The 24,249-nt window shown below is 41.0% G+C and overlaps 1 protein-coding gene across 4 annotated transcripts in view; it reads right to left on the bottom strand.

The window, feature by feature from the left end:
- Window positions 1-24,249, bottom strand: part of OSBPL5 (oxysterol binding protein like 5) — a 192,882-nt gene that overhangs the window by 33,242 nt on the left and 135,391 nt on the right. For all 4 annotated transcript variants that reach the window (XM_078383847.1, XM_072985680.2, XM_072985679.2 and 1 more), the window contains exons 6-7: window positions 23,810-24,013; window positions 13,718-13,802 (exon numbers count right to left, since the gene is read on the bottom strand). In XM_078383847.1, the coding sequence (XP_078239973.1) occupies window positions 13,718-13,802; window positions 23,810-24,013 (289 nt within the window). The remainder of the gene's footprint in view (window positions 1-13,717; window positions 13,803-23,809; window positions 24,014-24,249) is intronic.

A 24,249-nucleotide genomic window follows, 5' to 3' on the forward strand; every position in this document is an offset into this window, starting at 1 on the left:
GTCAGACACACTTGCCTGCACAATGAAGAAGTGCCCCAGCATCTCATAAATTAGCCACAGTCAGCCACGGAAAGTTATGCAAACCCTAATAGGATTTTGGTCAGTGTCCTTGCACACCTTCTGTAAATCTGAGGGAGGCTGACAGGTGTCCCATGGTGCCCACAGGCTGAGAAAAGAGCTGTTGTCCAGTCACTTCCTTTCTCTCACACACACACTCAAGTAAGATAACCAGACAGATGTGTCAGACTGCCGCATTCACCCTTGTCCCCAGCTTAGAGGTAAGAAAGAGAAGCAAGAGAAAGAGAAGTGAGAAAACCAGGTTGTGGGGTTCATACCATACTTTACAAATGTCAGAGCAAAAACATCTAATAGACATTAGGAAGAACAACAACAACAAAACCTAGGAAAAATGGTTCTCTAGATAGAAACATAAACTGCTCATAAACTTGAAATAGGCATTTATAAATTGCTGGCTGTCAGCTTCTTTGCCCTATTCCCCAAAAGGACAGGAAAGAATTGCTAAATGCAAAACATCATTTTTCTTTCAAATGGCATATTTTCATTAATAGCAAACATCATTTCTTTCCCAGAAAGTTACATTCCCAGACCTGTAGCAACCCATTCCTGTATATAAGAGGCTGTTTTGGGAGGACAACATCTGGGATACCTGTCAGCGAAACAACCGCACAGCCTAAGATTTTCTGGATTTAAGCCAGGCAGTCCCCTCCCCCCAATCTTCCCTGTACTATGAACTGATGCCAGTCCCAGACGGGAAGTCTAAGGCCATTTGCAGGCGGCAGCGTAAAGTGAGAGAAATAGAGAAAGGAAACCCTGAGGACTTCTCAGGGAAGAGGGACTGGTAAACAAGAAGCAGGCACTTCTGCAAGTCTGTGGCTTTGATGAGCTTTGTAAAATATTCTATTCTATTCTATTCTATTCATTCATTCATTCATTCATTCAGTCAGTCAGTCAGTCAGTCAGTCATTCACTATCCAGGCTTTCTCCTAATAAAGGGACACAAGGCAGTGTACAACAACAACAACAACAACAACATTACATATATGGAAACCCACAATAAATTAAGACATTAACATTAAAATATGTTAAATCAACCAACTGAATAAATATGTATGTATGTTTCAAGGGGTGGTGTCCTTAAACAAACAAACAAGTCTGAAATGGTTGCAGTGATGCATTTATTACCTTCCTTCCTTTCACTGGAAACTTCCCATTTGCTCAGGATGACACTCAAGAACACTGCACAAAATCAAGGCTGGGGTACCTTTGGCCTTCTAGATATTGATAAATGGCTACTCTTATCTTAACTCGCCAATAGCTGGGCTGGCTAAAACTGATGGGAACTAAAGCCCAACAGGTATCCCAGCCTTGACTTAAACTAATGTCAGATATCATCAAAGCTTTTTTTTGCAAGGTTGCCAGAAGCCCTGGCCAGTTATTTCAAGCATATCACCATGTATCAAATAAAACATCTATCATCTTTGCTAGTCACTACACAGGCAGAAGAAGTCTGACTGTTGATTTGGCTCATATTCAAAGCGGTTGCATACAGTTAGTTTCTGATTTAGGTACTGATCAAGCCCTCTTCATCCTGTTAATACCCCTTAAACCTAGTTTGTTTGTTTGTTTGTTTGTTTATTTATTTATTTATTTATTTATTGTATTTATACCCCGCCTATCTAGTCATTTCGACCACTCTAGTTGCGTATCATCAGATAAGAGGGATGTGTTAGTTGTAAAAAACAGTCTCCCAGGCATTACTTCAGTTATTTACATCTTTAAAATCTACTGTGCTACCCAATGCTGTAGTTAAAAATGTCAATCAAGGGAAAAAATAGAGCAGTGAAGGGTGTCATTATCACCAGGAAATAAATAGCTTTGTATATAGACATACAAACAGCTAAAAGAGCTCAGGATAGACATTTGTATAATGCTGGCTGTCAGCTCCTCTCTGCTCTCTCCTCAAAATAAAAGCAAAAAATAAAATTCCAAATTCCAAAATATAAAGCTCCCTTTTTCTGTAAAGCACGACATACTTTCACTAATAGCAAACATCATTACTCTCCCTGAAAGTTAACAGTCCCAGACTTACAGCAACCCATTCATGTACAGATGGGGCTATTTTTGGAGGATAACATCTGGGACACCCGCCAGCCAAGACAACTGGGCAGCCTAAGGCTTTCTGATCTAAAGCAGGCAGCCCACACAGAGAGAGATCCTTTCTGCACTGTGAACTGGAGGGCTGCTAGTCAATTGTGGAGGGACCCTGTGGCTGTGCCAAGCAGGTGAAATGAGGTGAGCTGGGAAGTAAAAGAAGCTCTGAAGTGTCTAAACAGGGGAAGCAATGGTCAAAGAGCAGGTATTTCTGGAAGCCTGTGGGTTGGAGAGAACTTCTCCTGCTTTCAACCATGAAACTGAATAGCCTCCTCTGGCTGAAGCTTGGGGTCTTCCAATTCCAGAGCCAAGAAATGAGGGATGAACCTGAGGTCCTTTCTCTGTAAGCATGCTCTGACAGTTTCTCTTAATGGCTGTTGGCGGGAGACAACCAGGAGGGTAACTGGAATTCCCTGAGGCACCAACATAAGGAAATGAAAGCTGCAAATATTATTAATATTAGTTATATTTATACACTTTCCAAAGTAGTGTACATGATTCTATTCTTCTTCCCACTTTATCCTCACAAGGACCCTCTGAGATAAATCAAGCTGAGGATGTATGGATCAAACAAGGTTGCCACTGAGTTTCATGGCAAACCCCCAGTCTTCTGAGTCCCACTCCAGTGCCACTTGTACTATAAAATGTGTAAGTGTTAGTGCTGATGCATGTAGGAAGAAAGAAAAGGGGGTGACAGATACAGCATAGATATTTAAAGACTACACACTTTCCATGGTATAGGGTAGATTTTCAGTTCTGCTAGATTTGCTGGCATGGAGGGTCAAAAGACACATCATCCAGAGCTGACAAACAACTTCAATATACTGCATGGAAATTATGCACTGCCCAGCAGATAAGCAGAATATAGGAAAACCAATGCTCAGTCTCAGGAGAACCTGGCTTAAGAAGAACAGAAGAGGAAAATGCACCCAAGACCAAACATTTTCAGCCAAGAGAGCCTGAAGAAATTCCGTTTATGTGCCAATTGTCTAGTCCTGCTGGCTCTTTTTACAGATCCTTGGCTCTCAGATGATTTTGGAGAACATCTGGCAGCAGTAACAAGAGGGTGTTCCGGCACTCTGACTGGAAGCTTTCCTCCAACAATTGTATTTTATTAGAAATGTAAGTTCTGTAGATCAAGAGCAATTGTTGTTGGACAGGCTAATCTCCAAATCTAGTAGGTCTCTCCATCAGGCTGGTCACTACAGAGTTTGCCGAAATGTTTCCCAAATCGTACACCTTGATGGTAACCAACTTCGGCAAGGAAGATGACACCAACAAAGAGTGAGATGTTGAAGACCAGCTGTCTTGGTTAAAGTAAGTTCCAAAATTGAATGTGGCCTGTTTGCAAGCTTTCAATGGTCTAATAAACATATTGCCCACATTTGTTTTTGGATTTTGCACAATGAGCTCATAGTCTTTTGTTGTTGCTATTGTTGGACTATAGAAGATATCCATAGTCGAGTGCTATGCGAAACCTGCTTAAATGTTATAGCTGCATTCTGTTCCAGTGATGTGCATACACTCCTGGCAGGAAGCGGCAGCTGCCAGCAGGCAGGGTAAGCCCTTATTCTGCCGTTTCACTTAGAGGTAGAGCATAAGATCAAAGGGTTATTTCAGCCAATCCTGGTTACGATTAGGTAACTAGTATCCTATCTGTCTCTCTCACAACATACTATGTAAATCATGCTAAGTTAATAAAAAGAGCTCTCAGGGCATTGCCTTTAGGCTCCGCTGGCTCAGACATCCGTGGTCGACTCCTTTGTTCTTTCTCTAAGGTAATTAGCCTTCCTTTGTTTTGTGATCACCCACAAAGTGCAGTATCTGCAACCACAGTGAAGACATCTACTCAACAAGGACAGCTCCAAGCTGAGTACTAGATCTTCCTTTTGCCATTGGCTATGATTCTTTACCTGGATGTAGTTGACAATTTCTTTGTCTAGGGTGTAAACAAAATTAAGTATCCAGCTTTTCTGATACAAGGTTTGCTGTGTTTCCATGTGTCTGTTTTCCCAGTTTAAAAAAAGCTATTGCTTCAATAGAAGGCAATGGGAAATGTTCACTAATTAGCAACCCTTTGTCTAGGGAGTCAGGAAAGACTATGAATTCTACATCCCCATAGATGAAACTTCCAACCTCAAGGTAACTCTACAAGTATGCACACTCCAGTTTGGAACCAACTTCAAACAAGAAAGCCAGGTCTCACATCTGGATTGGATGAATTTGGGTCTTTTCTGTTTCTCTTTGCTCCCTCCAAACATTTGCAAAGCACATTAAGTTACGATTTGAAAGTTATCATATTTGTGAATTTTGGGGTTTAATTAAACTGCAGTTTACTCCACATTTTTGGTGGAGTTGGCATGCTTAAATTTGATATATTTTCAGTTCACTGCATGACATACAACTAATTGCAAGTAATGCTGGTCTTCTTTCATGAGCATTTGTTAGTTTTTGTTCAGCCAGCAGGGGCTAGTGTATTTTTCTAGCAATTTTGCTTGCAATATTTTTCTTTTTTGTTTTTGTTATATGTGAATGGTGATATCAGTCCAATATACATACCAGCCAGAGTCAGTGGTGGGTGTGTCCTACAGTGACATTGGCTGTGGAGCATTAAAAAAATTTGACGAGTGACATAGTGCTGAATTTATACAAGCTACTTGTGAAACTGCACCACTATCATCGTCTGCAACATCCTGATGGAAGGTGTCCCTGTATCCTTGTACAGTGGTGCCTCACTTAGCGATGTTAATCCATTCCAGAAAAACATTGCTAAATGATTTAATCGCTAAGCGATATTAAAAAGCACATAGGAACGTATTAAAATGCGTTTAATACATTCCTATGGGCTAAAAACTTACCTTAAAGCAAAATTCCTCCATAGCGGTGGTCATTTTGGGTGCCTCTAAAGCGAGGCAAAACAGCGGCGGCCATTTTGTTTTTGCGGTGGCCATTTTGGAACCGCCAATCAGCTGTTTAAAAAGTTCGCTTTGCCATGATCGCTTCCCCGCAATCATCGCAAAGCGAATTTTAGCCATAGGGGACATCGCTAAGCGATCGCTCCAGTGATGGCCAAAAGTCCATCGCAAAGCGATTTCACTGCTCAATGGCGCAATCGCTAAGCGAGGCACCACTGTACTGCCTGTGTAGAAAATGAGCAAAGCAGAGTGCTGTGCAAACAAGGAGAAAGGAGTCAGTACCCTTCTCTTCCTTCCCTGCAGATATTTTTCTGTTTGTTCCCAGAGTACATGGGCACTGTGGCTGGCAAAGGTTCCAGCTGCAAGTTCCATAGGCTCCCAGACAACATAAAAAGTATGCTGACCCAGCTGCAAGATTTGAATGGTGACAGGACCTTTGTGGCAGTGGGAACAGTGGCAGTGATGATAACAAAAGCAGTGAGATAATGCAGGTGCCACTGTTTTGTACCTTTGCCTCCTTTTCACTTCCCTCTCCTCACTACATTCAATAGGGTCATACCTCATTATAATCCAGTAGTCACCACTGAAGCACCCGCCTCCTTTCCTGCTGCCCATTGGCCTATCCAGCTGAGGCTCACCAACACAATCTGCCCCTTGTGTTTCCTTAGCTAACTTCAAAAGGAGTGGGGAAGGAAGCTTACTTTGACAGCAGTCGGAGGTTCTACTTAGGAAAAAACAGTCAGAGTGTAAAGAGAGGGGGGAAAATAGTGAAAATAAAAATGTTGGAACTTTAGTTTCTCTTCCAAACTACTGTATTTTTAAATTAAGCTTCTTAAATTCAGTTCTATTTCAAATAGGCAGCGCAGTTTCACAAACTGTAATTCAGTGCCATATCACTTGCTAATTTAAAAAAAAAAGAAGATGCAGGAGAGGCCACTGTTAATGACAGAGGGTGGGCAACCTCTAATCCTGGTAAATGCTTTGAAATGTAGTGATTTGAAGTGCAGCGTGGACTGTTGCCCAGAACATTGCCCTAGATACTGTAATTCAATATTCCTGATAAATGGCAACAGAAGTTTAATGGCCATAGGAAACTTTGAATGCACTCAGGACAGCCTTCTTGTCTAATTGCACCATTGCGAGTTTAAATAAAGGCATAATCAGCCCTTGTTTTGGGGGTTCTGAAGAACAGCCACATGACTTTTTCTTTCTCCTTCAATGAGGGACAGTAATTCTTTGTGCCCTACAGGTGGTGCTGTGCCTCCAGAAGCAACTACCTGCTAAACATGGAGACCAAAAACAATGGTACCATCTCCATTTGAGCCCACACAAACCACCTATTTGAGGGCTACAAGAAAGATAAACTGAAGCACCCAAATCAGGATCAGCTGGCAGATAGCACAGAAGAGTGCCTTGGTCAAACTGAGTACAGTGCAACCACCATTTGGTATAAAATATTTATCACCTTGTTTAACAAGAATAGGAATCACCCACTACTGCAAAATAAATAAATAATAATAATAGCAACAACAACAACAACAACAACAACAGCAACAGCAACAGCAACAACAACAACATGTTAAACTAAATTCTGTATGCACACAACTAAACTTGAGGCCTCGTTTTTTTTACCTAGGACTATTCCCCAAATATTATAGATACATTAATAGATCAACAGCACAGCTCAAAAAGCAGCCACAGCTATATACATATATGTAAAATCTTGTATAATCCATCCCCAGTTAATTATGTTGTTTTCATTATCCAAAGCATTTAACATCCCGTGCTGGATTCTTTCTGAGTAGAAATATCCAGTTTTGCAGGTGTTAAAAACTCCTTAGACCTCCTCTCACAACCACAGTGATTTCTCTCTCTACTACTGCCATTTCTATGTTTTCTCCCAGCTCACTCTCCCCCTTTTATCAGGCACCAAGACACAATGTCCCCTCTCATTTTTAACTAGTTCAAGAGCCCCATAAGTGGAAGTACTGTGTACTAACTGCTAAACTTAGCAGCTAAAGGACCAGGGGAGAAATGAATACCCTAGGCCTGCCTGCAGATCTGCTTCTGGTGATTATAGAAGACTGACTAGCGATGGTACTTCAAGCTACCAAAAGAAGTTAATTAGCTAAATGAATCCATCCATTTAAAAACCAAAATAATCCTGAGGTGCTCCCCCTGTGGAATCCATGCCAAGTTTTAAGTGTCTACGTCTTATGACATGGAACACTTGGAAAACCACTATACATGCTCTTTTATTATTATAGATTCACTTGATTTAATCACAAGATATTGATTTTTTAAAGAAACCTGCAGCAACTTTGAAAAGCAACAAACTCATATGACGTGAGCTTTTGTTGACTAGAGTTCACTACCCATAAAAAACAGTTAGCCAAAAGGTACTACAAGAACCTTTGGAGCAGCAAAGTGCTCCTCTGAGAACCCTTCCAAAAGATCTGGAACGGCTACATATAAATCCTTTAAAATAAATTTTTAAAGTTTGGTTTCTTGCAATCAAATATCACAGTTCCATCCTTGAAAAATTGACTCAGATTTCACTGTCCTTGATATCCATGATACAGATTTTATTTTCTGCTTTCCTAAGAATTAGGTTTTACATGATTTTACTTTACTCATTTCTTCTTTTCAAGTAGGTGCTTTTAAAGATGTTTTTAAAACAAAACTTTTCATTTATGAAGACCACACATAAATACATACACATGTCATTTGGAACCAGGCACCTGCAATGAGCTGCAAAAGGGGCAATGATTTTTGTTAGGGTTTGTTAGGGTGTCTATTTTTAACCTCATATGCTTTGAGTTATTTATAAAATCACAAAACCAAGCAGGTAATTGGGCAGCTCCTAAACCCTACACTGTATGGAATAGAAATTTACTGTGGACTACTGGTCTAAACCACACCAACAGTTAGTTCATCCCATTTGATTGTGACCCATGACCAAAACAGTAATGGAAAAGGACTGTCCAGTACCACAAGGCAACTCAGTATCCATCAAAATGTTGTCTGGAATGGGCAACAGCAACTTGAGTAACAAACAATAAATACTGTGGTAAATCAACAAACTAGGTAATCACTGTATACAGAGAAAAAGTGGATGATCAATATAACTGTTAAAATTTACATTAGCACAGACTTGCCCAGAGTATGGAAGTGTTCTGAGGACTCCAACTCTCAGCATCCCACAGCCACAGCGGATCCTGGGTGCTGTCATTGAACAGCACCCAGGCACCCTGGGCTATCCTAAACAATAAACTATGCCTGGCACAGAAGATGGCACCAATATGGTGTCATGGATGGAAGGCTGTACCTTCACATCATTGCTCGGTCAAAACAGCACCTCTGAGGCTGCAATCCTATGCACGCTAACTGGGGAATAAGTGTTGCTGAGCACACAGGACTTGACTCAAAGAAAGTATGCACACGCTTTTGCTATGAGTGGGGCTTGCTGAACAAGTCACTTCTTCTCACCTAACGAACACATCTCAATTTATACGACTGTTGTAAAAATAAGGCACATAATGCCACATGGGACAATGTAAGGCCCAGTGAGAGAATGATTAGAATATTAATGGGAGATTTGTGTCCAGTGGCAATAATAACTTCCGGGAAGGGGTTTTGGACAGAACTACAGCAGGGGTAGTAAAAACTAGATGCTCCATCTGTCTACTGGGAGGCTCTTAATTCTCAACCTCTCCCATAGCTGCTACCTGCATTTAAATGGTGCGTATTAAATACAAAGACATATTTAATGTCACATGCCATTTGACACTTATCTACTCAGATAGCCTAGGTACAGTCTGGGCAACTTGTGGCTGTCCACACATTGCTGGAATGAAACTCCCATCATCCTCCCTCATCTTTGGCTCTGCTGTTTATTTCTTATGAGAGTCCAACAGCATCTGAAGGGGCACAAGTTGCTACTGTGAAGAAGGGCAAAACGAGAATTTGGTAAATAAGCAACGAAAGTGTTCTACCCATTTCCACTTCTACACACTGAAACTGTATGGGATAAAGAAACATTATTGCATTTTAAAATCACCAATAAGCAGTTTCCAAGGACAGAAGCATCTGGGTGAGGACAGGATCAGGTTTTTGCCTGAGTACAGAAGGCTTATTGCACGCAACTTCTACCAAGTGAAGATTAGAGAAACACTAAGGCTACTCTAAGATGCCCAATGTATTATAGTGGATAGAGTAAAGCCATGGAAACTCACTGGTCGTTCTGAACTGGCAAAACAACTCCTTAAATATTTCATTCACCTTGAAAGTGAGATTAGGGTCGTTATGAGTTGGTTCTGATGTGACGGCACACGATAACAAAAGCTACTCTAAATAGGACAGGGCGATCCAGCCTAGAGAACTCTATAAGAATATGATCTAATAATATAGATATTAGTTTTTCAGCTTCTCCCCAACACATTAGGATACAGATCCTCAGACAAGCATTCTGTACTAGTTTCCTCGGGGAGAGTGGCCATATAGTTTGCCCCACATGTTTTGCAATTAAGCTAAATGGAACTGCAAGTTAAACAGATCTTAAGGACATAATGGCTTTTAAGATTTAGATGGATGGGCAGTCAATGAAGCTATTAAACTGCCTTAAAAGCCTGAGGGACTTTTTGATTTTCATCTCTCTCCTGATAGCTGTCTTAATCCAACATTTGAAATATTTACTCCCCTCTTCGCACTCAACCTCAAAAAACCTAATTATATCTAGTAGTTATCTTTGAGAGCTAGACAGAATGAGATATGGAATGTCAAGAGAAAGTATTTGATAAAGTCTGCAATCCCCCCCACAAGATTTAGCTTGGTAATAAACAAAAAGAGAGAGCGCCTGTAAGCATGAAGTCTGTCACCCTTGAACAGTTTGCAGTTTTCCACTGCAGTAAAATGGCAAGACTCACCAGCAAAACAAAAATAATAGCTTCTGGAATACTTTAGCAAGGCTCATTGCCTAAAAAGCTAAATGTTGTGTGAGAACTCCATGGCTGAATCCAAAGAAGTCTGGTGTGGGACAAAGGCTACAATCCTTTATCTGATTACTTAGACACAATTGATATTTAGCCTAATGAGCCTTACTTCAGAGTATTTAGGCCTAGGATTATATTGTGACTTAACAACAGTGAGGCAGCATATGTGATTAAAAATGCATACATTGTTAAAAAACACCTGCTTCTTGGGAGGAAAGCGATGACAAACCTTGACAGCATCTTAAAAAGAAGAGGCATCACCTTGCTGACAAAAGTCCGCATAATCAAAGCTGTGGTTTTTCCTGTTGTGATGTATGGAAGCGAGAGCTGGATCATAAAGAAGGCTGACCACCAAGAATTTATGCTTTTGAATTGTGGTGCTGGAGGAGACTCTTGAGAGTTCCCTGGACTGCAAGGAGAACAAACCTATCCATTCTAAAGGAAATCAACCCTGAGTGCTCACTGGAAGGACAGATCCTCAAGCTGAGGATACTCCAATACGTTGGCCATCTCATGAGAAGAGGAGACTCCCTGGAAAAGACCCTGATGTTGGGAAAGTGTGAGGGCAAGAGGAGAAGGGGACGACAGAGGACGAGATGGTTGGACAGTGTCATTGAAGCTACCAACATGAATTTGACCCAACTCTGGGAGGCAGTGGAAGACAGGAAGGCCTGGTGTGCTCTGGTCCATGGGGTCACGAAGAGTTGGACACGACTAAGTGACTAAACAACAACAACAACAACAACAACAACAACAACAACAACAACAACAACAACAACAACAACAACAACAACATATTATGGATGGCTCGTGTCTTTGGTTCCAAACCAGCAATGGAAAAAGATCAAAATAATGTTTAGGAACTATAACCAGATTTGCATTCCAGCTAAGAATTTTAAAAAATCATCACAGCAAGAGGATGGTTATTAATTTTATAAAAATTAACACATTTATGTTATTGCTTTTCATTAATATGTGGTAGAGCCTATGTTTTGCATGTAGAAGGTCTCAGATGCAGGTGTTGATGTTTCCAGATATGGCTAAGAAACCCTGGAAAGCCTCTCCTGGTCAAGAGCTGACAATACTGGGAGGAGGATAAGTGGACTCACTCACTCAGAACAAGGGAGCTTCCAATTTTCCTCTTTAACATGGGGAATACTAAAATTGATTTGCCAAGGGCATATTGAAAGCAAGAGCTTATTGAATTAAGGCTTTTAAATGGGCACTGATTTTGTCCTTACTGCTAGGAATTAAAAATTTCAAAGGACTCTTCCCTTCTGGATTACATCATGCAGTTCTTGTGTATCAGCTGACTGGGGAGAAAACAGGGAGAACCTCTGTAATGCTCACAGAAAATCTTGTATTTTACACAGTAAACCAACACAAAATGCAAGACTTTTAATAGAAGATACAGTGTTAACAAAAAACACTTTTTTTTCTGAATACTGCTGCTGATGAAAAAAAAGTGCTGCTCTTTTTACTCTCATGGAGGAGTGAAAAATCTCTCAACAGACATCTATGATTATCTGTTACCTGTTTATCCTGGATCCTAATATGAACTGTTATCCAGGCAAGGGTTTCTCAAGCACAGAAAAGACTCTGGATGAAAAAGGTATGAACAGGGGAAGAGAAACCCATAAAAAGAACAAGACTATTTAATCAGGGCATTTCTTAAAGACCTACCCATTCGCCTCTGTTTATAAACACAAAAACATTATTAATCCTGTACTACTGTTGCAAGTTTAAATTTGACAAAACCGTGATTTTGAATTGTCCTTTTGGTTTATCTAACAAGAGCAGTTACGAAGTTTTGTTCCATTTGTACCTAATACATGAAGTCTCAGAACTACTCAGCCAGGATGAGTCAGGATATTTTGATAGGTTTTGAGATGCAACCAAATTTAAAGAACCAAATATAAAAGGTTCCTCAAGAAGCTGGCTATAAAACAACTGGAATAGACAAAGAAAGGAACAGTAGAGCTTATTCCCAGAGTGGCATCTGTTTTAGTTTTTAATCAGCTGCAACCAAACCAACAATAAGCCCTGTGACAACTTAAAAAATAGTAAATTTTAATTGTCTTAAGCCTACATGGACTGCAGCTGACTTGCATTTGGAGAAGTGGTCTCCACACCAAGAATGTTTAAGTCAAATAAGACTCGTCATCTTTAAGGTGCCATACAACTCTTGCATGAGGCGTGCTCTGGTCCATGGGGTCACAAAGAGTTGGACATGACTTAACAACAACAACAACTCTTGCATGGTTTTGCTGGAAGGAACAATGGCTGTGCATGGGTGCAAACTGGAGATTATTAACCCAAATGCTACAAAGTGCTTTTTAACTTGGATTTTTAAATTGACGATCCTTAAGGATAACAAGAGAAAACAATACAACTAGAGATGGGGGTATTTGTATTCATAATCAAATACAAATATCCCCACACACGGGGACTTAGCAAGCTCTCTTCCTGCTCATCTAGCTAACTCCAGGGAGGGGGAGGGAGGACAAGTCTCCCTGCATGGCTACCAAATAGGCAGCCGACCAGGAAGAGAGCAGTGCTCCAGGTGTGATTGGAAGGATGAGTGGGGCCGCCACCACCACTGGACATGTGAGTGGATGGTCTGGGCCCAGTGGCTAGTTAAGTCCAGCTGCACGGGGATATTCGTATATGAATACGAATACCCACATTTCTAAATATAATCTATATACAAAACCTATAGCCTAAGATATTATACAATCATATATTATCATTTTAATCTTATACACATCAGTAACCTTTCTTCTATCAATATTTCAGTTCAGTACATAAAGTTTGTGTCCATCTTAAAAGATGGAAGACCAATAATCCAGCCATCTTCCCAAAGTAGTCTTCTCACTGTTTAATTCATGGCCTGAAACCAACAGAGGGTGCCACATTTTAGCAAAGTTAACTACTTTTATTTTTCCTCTAAGGGCCCTAGCCCATGTGGTCAGTTTCTCCATTAATGCTATTGTCCATATCCTATCTAAGTATCTTGGGAAGGAAAGTCCTTGTGTGTTCTTCCAAGTATGAGCTATTTCAGTTCTTGCTGCTCCTGTGAGGATCTCCACCAACTCTTTATTAAATAAACAGTCATTCCCTCTAATAAATAATGACAACAGTAATAAAATTGCATCTAAATGCTATGAAGTAAAGCAGGGGGATATAGTCTCCACTGACCCACATATTGCTAGGAGCTCCACTAATCCACTTTCTACCCCCCCAATAAATTTGACATTGAAGGAGATGACTCACAATATGACATCCTTCCAGTATCATTTCCCTGCTTCCTCCAAGTTGCAACCAGTAAAACAGAACAGAGAACAAAGAAATGCTAATATAATGTCATCTCATACATTGCAAATGCATTTGACTGCACTCACGCATCTCCCAGAAACATATGGCTCAGTTGATGTTGATCCAAAAAAAAGGAAAATGAACATGTCTTATTTGAATTCCAAAATAGGAGTTCTGTCATCTTGTTCTTTCCAATCAGGAGATGGAGTTGTTCAGAATCACTGGAGATTACACCACCAACTGCTTGCCCAGAAAGTTTCTCATTGGTTAATAAGAAGGATAAAAAGAGTAACTAGAGATGTAAACAAAGAAGAAAGAACTCACCATCTGATTCGGAAGCTGCCCTGAAGATTAAGTAGCTGCTTGGAAGAGGCTGCGTGATTGAACCTACATTCTCTCCTTTCGGACCCTAGAATAATTTGCAGAATATGGGGGAAAAATCATTTATCATTTGTTCCCTCTTTTAATTTCAACTTTCTACTATCAAATAAACAAAAAATATAAAGCAAACCTCAGTGTCAAACAAATTTTAAAGTATATCCAACAGATCATGAAAAAGTTACATTTTTTGGACTACACTTTCAGAATCCCTCATTAATCATGACTTGTGACCAGTTGGTTGGGGACTCTAGGGCTATAATCCAAAAACAGAACTTTTCCAACCTTTTATATTAAGCTAAAGTCCAACTGAATGCCTCCTAAAATAGGCCAATAACAAAATCTTGGCTACCGACACATTTTATTTATTTATTGAATGACTGATTAATATATAACCAAAGAAATGGATTATAATTTAAGAAACAAGCACTTATAGACAAAACAAAACACTTTGTTGTAGAGCTGGGTAGATGATACTGAAAATTAGGGCCTCCCCTATGTTACATTAGAAACTATTAGGAACAATTGTTTTGTAACTGTGGAAGATTAGAGTAAAAAAGATACAGTATTTACTGATTCCCACAACAAAAGGACTACATCTCCCTTAGCTTGTGAACAGATATGAACTATTCAAATATCTGTTACTATTTACAACCCTTTACATTAAAAAAAAATTAGCAGCAGACACCTTCCCTGCTGTCCCATCAGCTGTGTACTATGACCCATATTTCATATGGATATTTACCATAAAAGTACACCAATATACAAGCACAAAACTGCCCATCTCATGTCAGCATTAACATTTCAGATTCTATTAGGCCTTATTAGGCCACAATACCAGTGTGGCCTAAATAAGAAAAGACCGTTTTGAACGCAGAGACATAGGTGTGGATTTCAAATGTATACATGTACAAGCGGGGGTACTTCTGCTTCTTACAGCTGTCCTTTTTTTGCTCCCCAATTTCTCAGCCAACTCTCTGTAGCTGGCATCTTCAGAGGACAGGAGCTAGAACTCTGTCTGTGTCCTGGTGTAGTTTGTGAGACAGCTGAGTATTTATAGCTGTGGGATCAGCTTTTTGTCCTTTCTAGGAGACTGGGTGATTATGGTGATCAGGGTGTTTTTTTTTTATTATGGGTGTATTGCTCTAACTCCTGTCCTCTGAAGATGCCAGCCACAGAGACTGGAGAAAGGTTAAGAAGAAAAACCTTCAGAACATGGCCAAACATCCCAAAAAACCTACAACAATCATCGGATCCTGGCCGTGAAAGCCTTAGAGAATACACCTCACAAAGTTTTTTTTTGTATATCTTTTATTTCAGACCATTTTTCTGTCAAAATGACTTCCAAAGCAACAAAGGGAGAAACACCAATGTACGTATAATCTACCCAGAGCACCACTGAATCACCAAACACAAGTGTGGAGGGAAGTTTTACAGTTCTGTGCATTGCCCTGTAATATCATCATGAGACATCTCCATCTTTCTCCTGACAATACTGTAAAAGGGAGGGCACAGCTAAGACAGCACCTGAGGTGCCTATTTCATAGCTCTCACACAACCAAAACGATTTCTCACATAGTGTCTCAGAAGTATTAAGAACTAACCCTCTCTATATTCCATTACTTAATTGAGACAAAAAACAAACATGACTATTTGTACAAAACCCTTGAGATTAATAAACTAATTACTTTAAAATATTTTTACTCCACCTTTCTCCTTAAGAAAGACCCAAGCAGGCTTGCTTTATTAAAAGACAATATTTCGCGCTAAAACAATATTTAAAGCTAAAATTTGGAGCAGTGACAGAGAAGGCCCTATCCTGTGTCCCCTCCAAATGCAACTGTGAGAACAGAACTGAGACCAAAGCCTCTCCTGATGTGAACCCCTGAGCAGGTTCATAAAGGGAAATGTGGTCCTTGAGATAGCCTGGATCCAAGCCATTTTGAGCTTTATAGGTTAAGACCTGCACTTTGAATTGTGCCCAGAAATGGATCAGCAGCTGATGGAACTGCTGCAACAGGTGGGTTAATGTGATCCCTGTGACCAGCTCCAGTTAGCAATCTGAAAGTCACATTGTGGACCTGCCAAACTTTCTTGAAACTTTCCAGGGGCAGCCGAATGTAGAGTATGTTACAGTAACAACAAGGGCTTTGCACTGAACTCTGAAACAGGAGGCAAAGCATTCAGTGGCAACATGAAAGGTGACTAACAAGCAGCTAATGATTTGCATTGTTCAATAAATTATACAGCAATTCCCTCCATAATTCTTAAGGTCTCATCATCTGAGAAATTCAGTTGTGCAAAATACCTTACAAGCACTCAAAATACCTTAAGAGGACATGATTAAAGAGTTTTACTGTGAATACCAAGAAGGAGTGGATAATCATTACTTTAATTTGGGAATTATCTCTTATCAGCCACATCTACAGATTTTTTTATATATATTCGCGAAGGCTTTCACGGCCGGGATCTAATGGTTGTTCTGGGTTTTTTGGGCTCTTTGGCCATGTTCTGAAGGTTGTTCTTCCTAACGTTTCGCGAGTGTCTGTGGCCGGCATCTTCAGAGGACAGCAACCTGTGCTCTGACCAGAGCAGTAAGGTAGATAGTAAAGGTTCCTCTTGACAATTTTTGTCCAGTCGTGTTTGACTCTAGGGGGCGCTGCTCATCCCCATTTCCAAGCCATAGACCAGCCTTTGTCAGAAGACAATCTTCCGTGGTCACATGGCCAGTGCGACTTAAACACACTGTTACCTTCCCACTGAGGTGGTCCCTATTTATCTACTCGCATTTGCATGCTTTCAACTGCTAGGTTGGCGGGAGCTGGGACAAGCGACGGGCGCTCACTCCGTCATGTGGATTTGATCTTACAGCTGAAGATCCAGAGACCTTACAGCACAGAAGCTTCCGTGGTTTAACCCACAGCACCACCACGTCCCTCTCAGTAGTATCTTAGCATAATTCATGCATGTAGGGCTCACTAGTAGGAAACAGTGGCCAAAATCCTGTTGATTAGCATGGTAAATTGAAGTAATAAAGCTCATGGATCAATGTGGATTTAAGTTCCATTGATTCAAATGGAACTACACCAACTGCAGCAGACTATGCTATATTTATGTCTGGGTACATTATGTTGTATATTCTCATATACATTTATCATCAGCTTTGAATTGTTTAAAATTCTTTGAAGCTGATATTTTTCATTGTCTTGTGCCCTAAGTTCTATTGACATAGGTAGGTTTTCAGTTAAAAAGAAATCTTTATATGCTACTTACTGTATAACAACAACAAGAACAACAACACTTGGCACTTCGGTTACATTTTGAATATTCTACAATGCGCTTTAGTAGTCCTTAACGACCCGTCTGTAATTAATCCAACTCTGGAAGTGGAATGCCAAGACCTGCCTATGGCTATGGAGCAAATTTATGAGAAAGGTGAGATCTGACCCAGGGGGGCTGCCTTATTCAACCACAGTTGAGTCACCTGCAGAATAAGCTGGTATATATCTACTCATAAGTCTTATTTAGCTCAATGGCACTTACTTTCATGTATGTTTGTACAGGAACGCAAACTAACTAACTGCATGAGCTAGTCCCGCTTCCTTTGTTCTTGCATTTGACAGGAGCATGACTATCATTTTCAACACTGCTTTTTTTTGTAGCAGTGACTCAAACCCTTAATTTACCTATTTTTAAAATGTTGGCACCTTACATCAGCACCATTTCTTGCTACTATATTCCATTTTTAAAAAATAAAAACAGCTCATATTAAGAAAGTAGTGAATGCTTCCCACACCTCATCTTCCAGATTAAAATGAATGAAAAGGGCGGGGGGGGGGGGGACACACAAGAATTATTGCCAGATCATATTAATGTCAGCTGTCCCACTGTAAGCTGCTCAGCTAAGTGATGTGCTTTTGCTCACTTTGTCTATTATGTCTCCTTAGAGATTGCTTCGGTTTCTTCTGTGAGCTCATCCTTTGAAAGAAAAAATATGTCTTTGCTTGTCCTTTTCCAGAGCGGGCAAGTAAATAATGTATACCTTCCTTGCTGGAGACTTCTAACCATTAAGAACTGAATCAGCAAATGTTTCAGCAGTTCATACTATCAGATTGTCTCTGGATCAGCACAATTTACTGCACTCCTCCATTTTGTTCCTTGGTCTTTCACTTCTAAACAGCAAATTCTAGACTTTGGTTGCATTACGCTCTGCTAACCCTGCCAGTGTAACACAATAAATATGGTGTTGTATTTGGGTTGAAAGACATGGTTTCAAATCATCATTACTCACAGTGTATGGTCAGGGTTAAGTAAGTTATCATCCCAGCCTCATCTTCCTCACAGAGTTAAGAAAACAAACATGGGAGAATACAGCCCTGAATTCCTTGGGTGACATATGGAATTATGCTCATATATATTATTGAATCTCTCAAATAATCTATACCCTACATTCAAAGTCCTGAATGAAGCCGACCTGTCGAATAGTTGCTGAAGTGTTCTGAGTGAATGCTTACGTAAATCCTATTGTTTAGAACTACTGACCAGATGACAAACACAGAAATATCCTTTTACACATGAACATAAACTGACTGGGAGAAAACCAATGCTTTATCACTAAGTTAGACCAAACCTAGCCATGACTAGCCATTTACTCCTGCACCAGTAGTTCATTTGTATATAAAAGAACAGGTGGAATGTTGATCGGCATATGAAAGGAGACATAAATATAAAGACAATTGGGTCCTCCACCCTGTCTTATCTCCCCATTCAGCACCTGCAACAAAACCCAGTCACCTGATCAACCTTCTAACGGTAGGACAGTTTGACAATAGAACCTATTACCCAAAGAAGTGATGGGTTTTCCTACACCAGAGGTCTTCCAGTAGAGGGTGGACAGTCATCTGTGGAGCTTCTCTGACTTGAGAGTTCCCTGCTTCAGGTAAAAGTTGGAACCAAATGACTGATAAGACCCCTCTAAGGTCCACAATTCTAATTTCTATTCCTCTTTTGATGCAAAAAGCTGATCACCTGCCCACAATCCATTTCTTCAAAACTGCACTAAGAAACTTTGTCTGATAGTATACCGTAGGTCTCATTGGAACCGGTCTCAAAGAGTGGGCCCATCTTATTCCAGACAGCCACTAAGGTCTTAGCTATCCATTTCCTACTTCACTTGAGTCAAATCAACAGCACTGCCCATAAATGAAAAAGAGTTTCCCGCTAGTTAGTGACATAGTGGGGCATCTGTTGGTCCAGTTACAGCGAGCAAAACATGGCAAGTGGGAATTGGTTTTGACTGTTTTGTACTGTATAATGGTGGATCTTGAAGATACTGTATCTGAATAGTTCACAAAAATGTCATTCCACTTATACAATCTTCCGTTTCCAAGCTCAGTGCTGTTCAAATTGGCTTCATGTGACTTCTCTGGCACAGAGCCAAAACAGTAGATAAGGTGCAGCTGCTACATAAGTTGAAATAGTTAAATCTAAATATCTTATGATTTGAACTGTCGCATTTCTTAAACAAGGCCTCAGAGTGCTTTCATTATTTCCTCAAGGAAATGATGTGTTGTGTTTATAGCATCTTATCTCAGATTCTGAGTACCTCTACAGCACTTGGGCACTAACTATCTCCGGCTTAAATGAAAAGTCAACCATACTTTCTCTGCCTAAGATTTTCAGCATAGGGAAATAGCACTTTCCCAAAATGTTTAAACTGCTGTCCCTAGTAGGGAGAGCAGGAGACATGCTTCCATTGTAGTTAGGATTAAAGTATGAATCAAGATTGCATTCATATCATACTTGCATATAGCCCTAGAGAAAGATTGCCTGTTGCTCATGTCTAGTGTGGAAACACAAGTAGTTGCTCTGTTATCACATAGCCAGTCTTGAAATGTTCCAACCTAGCAAAATACCATTTGAATAACTATAGCTCCATCATGAACATGGGCAAGTTGATTGAGCACGTGGTGGCAGAACAGCTCCTTGAGGAGGAGGGACTGCCTGGATCCCTTTCAGTCTGGATTCAGGGCACACCAAGAGACAGCACTGGTCGCGTTGCAAGATTACTTGTTAAAGGAATCCAACAGAGAATCGTCCGGTTGGCGCTCCTTGATGTTTCAGTGGCCTTTGTAACCATCAACCATGGTATTCTCCTGGATAGGCTGTCAGGACTGGGGGTCTTGAGGGCTGGCTCCTAGCTGGTTCTGATCCTTTCTTGATGACTGGATCCAGAGAGTCCACCTTGTGGAGGAATTGTCAGCCCTTTGGGCCTTCAATTTTGGGGTGCCCCACGGGTTAGCTATCTCATAAATGCTATTTAATATGTACATGAGGTTACTGGGAGAGGTCATCCAGAGACATGCAGCATGCTTTCATCAATATGCGGATGGTTCGCAATACTATCTCTCCTTTACATCCTCTGCAGTGGATGTTGTCTGGCCCCTGGAGCACTGTCTGGCCTCAGTTTTGGAATGCATGAAGGCTAAGAGGCTAAAACTGAACCCAAAAAAGACTGAGGTTCTCTTGATGAGAGTCCTTTTGGAAAAGTTGGGAGATAACCACCCCAGGTTGCGTGGAGTTGTCCTTCTGCTTAGGGACTATGTGCATAATTTGGTTGTGCTCCTGGACTTGGCTCTTTCTCTGGAACAGCAGGTTTCAGACGTGTCCAGGACAGCCTTCAACGAACTCAGACTGATCAACCAGTTATGCTCCTACTCTGATGGGGAAATCTCTGGCAAGATTAATACATGTCCTAGTGATCTCCAAGATTGATTACTCTAACACTCTCTATGTGGGGCTGCCTTTGAGGCTGGCCCGGAGATTGCAGGTCCAGAAAGCAGCAGCCAAACTGGTGTCAGGTATGAACAAGTTTGATCACATCTCACCAGTTCTGGCTCACCTGTGTTGGCTGCCTGTTGTTTTCCCGGTCAGGTTCAAAGTCTTGGTTCCAGCTTATAAAGCCCTCAATGGTCTGGGACCACTTTATCTGTCAAAGTGTCTTTTCCTCAGAACGTCATTCCACCCCACCCATTCCTCACAGGCCTTACTTCTGTTGGTGGCCGCACTGAGGGAGGCAAAAAAGGACAGCTACGAGAAATTGTACCTTCTTGGCTGTGGCCACTTGCTTTGTATGTCTAATTTGAGGGGGGGGGGGGAAGGAACAACACAAACACCAGAATGAAACCCTGAAACAAAAATATTTCTAATCACAGTCAATGTTTTTTTTCCACACAGTAAATATTATACAAAAACACACCCAATGTCTCATACTAATGGTGCAAGAAATATACCTAGCCATGTGCTGTTTTGAAAAACCAGCGGAGGAGAAGGTATTGTCAATGAGCTTGACCTCATTTTTGCACAGTGATGGGCTTCCATCCTGTCTTGCAAAGCAACGTATTTATCTCTCTTAAGCTCTCTCTGTGTGTTGTTGTTTTTTGCTTGACCTTCAGATTGAAGATTAGTCTGGATCTGAAAATACTTCATGACTTTGGAGCAGTTTGACATTTTAGAATTCAATGTTGTCACACAAATACAGAATTGTTGTGGGGGTTTTAAAGGTAACATTTACTGATGGATGTCATTTTCAGACCACTTCAGAAACAATGCAGCTATTCGGACCAACGTTATTGGAGATCTGATAATCTACTTGGGAGGGGCCTAGTTCAGCTGTAGAGCCTATGGGACTACATTTTTAAAAAAGTCCCAGGTCCAACCTATCAGGCTTTCAAATTGGGAAAGCAAAGCATACTGGGAGAGCTGCTGCTGTCCCTGCTGACTGTGAATGGAAACAGACAGACCAACAGACCAGTGGTCAGTGTCAGTAGGAAGCAGCATCCTATGGTCCATGCTGACAGACCTTTCCACCAAGAAAGATGATACCATCACAATATCGCAAATTCCCATTCAAATTTTCTCTCATTCAGAGAGAGAGAGAGAGAGAGAGAGAGAGAGAGAGAGAGAGAGAGAGAGAGAACACGCTTCTCATAGTATCGCTGTGAACATGCTACAGACTTCTCACTTTTAGCAACGGACCTGATTCAAGTGTGGTTAAGCAATGTAACTATAAGACATATGTACGCTAATGTCAAAATCTGTCAGGAAGTGGTCAAGTCCTTCTCATTCATCCTAAATGCTACCTACGTGTGTTATTTCTCAGGGGTTATCTGATTTACTTCTACACAGAAAGTAGGATCTCTAATATCTTTACTGTTCACAGAGGCCTCCCTACTGTTAAAGGTCCTTTCTTGCTTGAGGCGTGTGTGTGTGTGTGTGTGTGTGTGTGTGTGTGTGTGTGTGTGTGTGTGTGTGTGTGTGTGTGTGTGTGTGTGTGTGTGTGTGTGTGTGTGTGTGTGTGTCTCCGTGTGCATGCGTGTATGTGCATGTGCGCGCGTGTGTGTGTGCAGATTGGTTTTTCCAATAGGGATCCCTGTTTAATTAGACAGGACAGGGCACATTCAGGATGAAAGAGAATGTCATATGCTGTAGAAAGAGTCAGTGAGAAATTGAAAGACATTCTAGGGTGTTAGAAATTGTGGATTATAGCCTTTGCAACAAAATAGGGTCATTCTGTGCTAAATTACGCCCTTCAAATGAACTAGTTTGTTCCATAAAGAATGTTTACTGCCCACCGTTGGGTATCCTTGACTCTCAGGGTCATCCACGGGGAGATTCTCTCAAGTGCTTTCATCCTCTCATTATGGTAACAAGGGAAGTGACAAAATTTAAAATACACCCCTGTCCTCTAAGAACTATTGTCACTATAACGAAAGCATAAATTCACCACCACAAGCTGTGAGTGTTTTTCATTTACAGTACATAATTTCCATTTCATTATTGCAATTAAGCTTGTATTTGTGTATTTCATCCTCCCTGGTTGGAGAGATAGCGTCTTTTATCTTCTTTCTTCTCCTGCCCCAATTTGCTGGGTCCAACACTCAAAACGCTCAATACTCTGGTGCTGTGAATCTAATTGCTTCTTGGCCCCACAGATTTCTACAGGATTTTCTGCTTTTCTATTTCCTTCCCATAGGCTTTCCCACCTTCCAAACATCCCATGTTTCTTCCCATGAAATCTAGTGCACAATTCTTGGCTACTGTGCAGAAATTTATGTCACTTCCCACAGTATTCCTTATCACTGCCTCTTGTCTGTTTCATGCTCCTATTCTAATACAGCTCTCTGAAATTGATCTCTATAAGAGCATGAAATTGATAAGAGCAGCAAAAAGATACAAAACTCCTGAGGAGGATAAAGCAGTGCTGGACTGTCAAGCTGAATCTTGTGGAGGAAATCAGGAAAGAGGGTGGAGGCGGGGGACAGTGCTCAGCATTTCTCCCTGCAGCTTCTCCAGCAAATCTTTCAGGCTCCATCGGGGTCCCTGTGAGATTCCCTGGCAGGGAAAAATGTCAAAAATCGCTGCAACTTCAAAAAGTGCTGAATACACATCACACCCCTACAGTATGGAAAGGAGCTCTCCACTCACCAACAAACCCACCTTTTCTAGGAAGTTATGCAACATCTTGTACATATCGGGAGTGGAGTGACTAGCTGTCTTACACCATGGCCTCCTCCCATACCTACATCAGGGTTAGATAAAGCATATCCCAACCTTTGAAGTGCCTGGCACTAGATTTGAGCTTCTGTGCATGCGCTTTCTCTCAGTACTGTATGGTCATACACCCCTGGTCTACCATCTCGTACCTTTCTCCTTTATTCAAACTAAATGTGATGCCAGCCTGTTGAATTTCAAATTTTGTCCTACAACTGTCATAATCAGAAAGGCCCAAACTTTTGTACTCTCAAGTCAGAAAGTATCTTTGGCATATGCAGGTTTTACATAAAAGTACATCTTCCTTAATAAGTTACGGCAAGAGCTTTCAGAAAGGGAAGCACTTCAACCCTCCCCCCTTTTAAAAATTCTTCTGAAATCACATCTTGGAGAATTGTCAAAACTGCTCTGTACCCTGCTGGAACTCTGTTGTTTTCTCCTCCAAGACACCTTGATCTAACACATCAAGTTAGGCATCCCACTTACCTTCACAGCCCAAATCGACTGATCCAGGGGGTGGAAAAGTTTGAAACAGAAGCCATCTTTTTTGGACGGTCTCTCAATCAACTCGCAAGAATGGAGCAGGATGGTGCCCACCCATTGCCCGACCTTTGGTGTTTTATAGATCAGCAACACTCCAGGTTTCAGCACGCACCACAGCTTGGTCCAGCTTTTCAGAGTCCCACGAATCTGAAGAACCGGAAGAAGAGAATTATTTCCTCACTCTACTGAAGTAATTTGCCTCCAGTGAAACAGATTTAAGAGCACTGTTTTTGCTAACATGATCTGACTGCAATGCCTTTCTTAAAAAAACAAAAACAAAAACAAAAAACCACACCAAGCTCAGTTCTCTAAAGTGCCCTGCTGTACTACTCCACTACTCCAGATGACAGGAGGAAGCTAAACTCCTAGCAGAATTATCTGTG

The sequence above is a fragment of the Pogona vitticeps genome, chromosome 1, assembly GCF_051106095.1.
Source record: "Pogona vitticeps strain Pit_001003342236 chromosome 1, PviZW2.1, whole genome shotgun sequence".
Classification (NCBI taxonomy): Eukaryota; Metazoa; Chordata; class Lepidosauria; order Squamata; family Agamidae; genus Pogona; species Pogona vitticeps.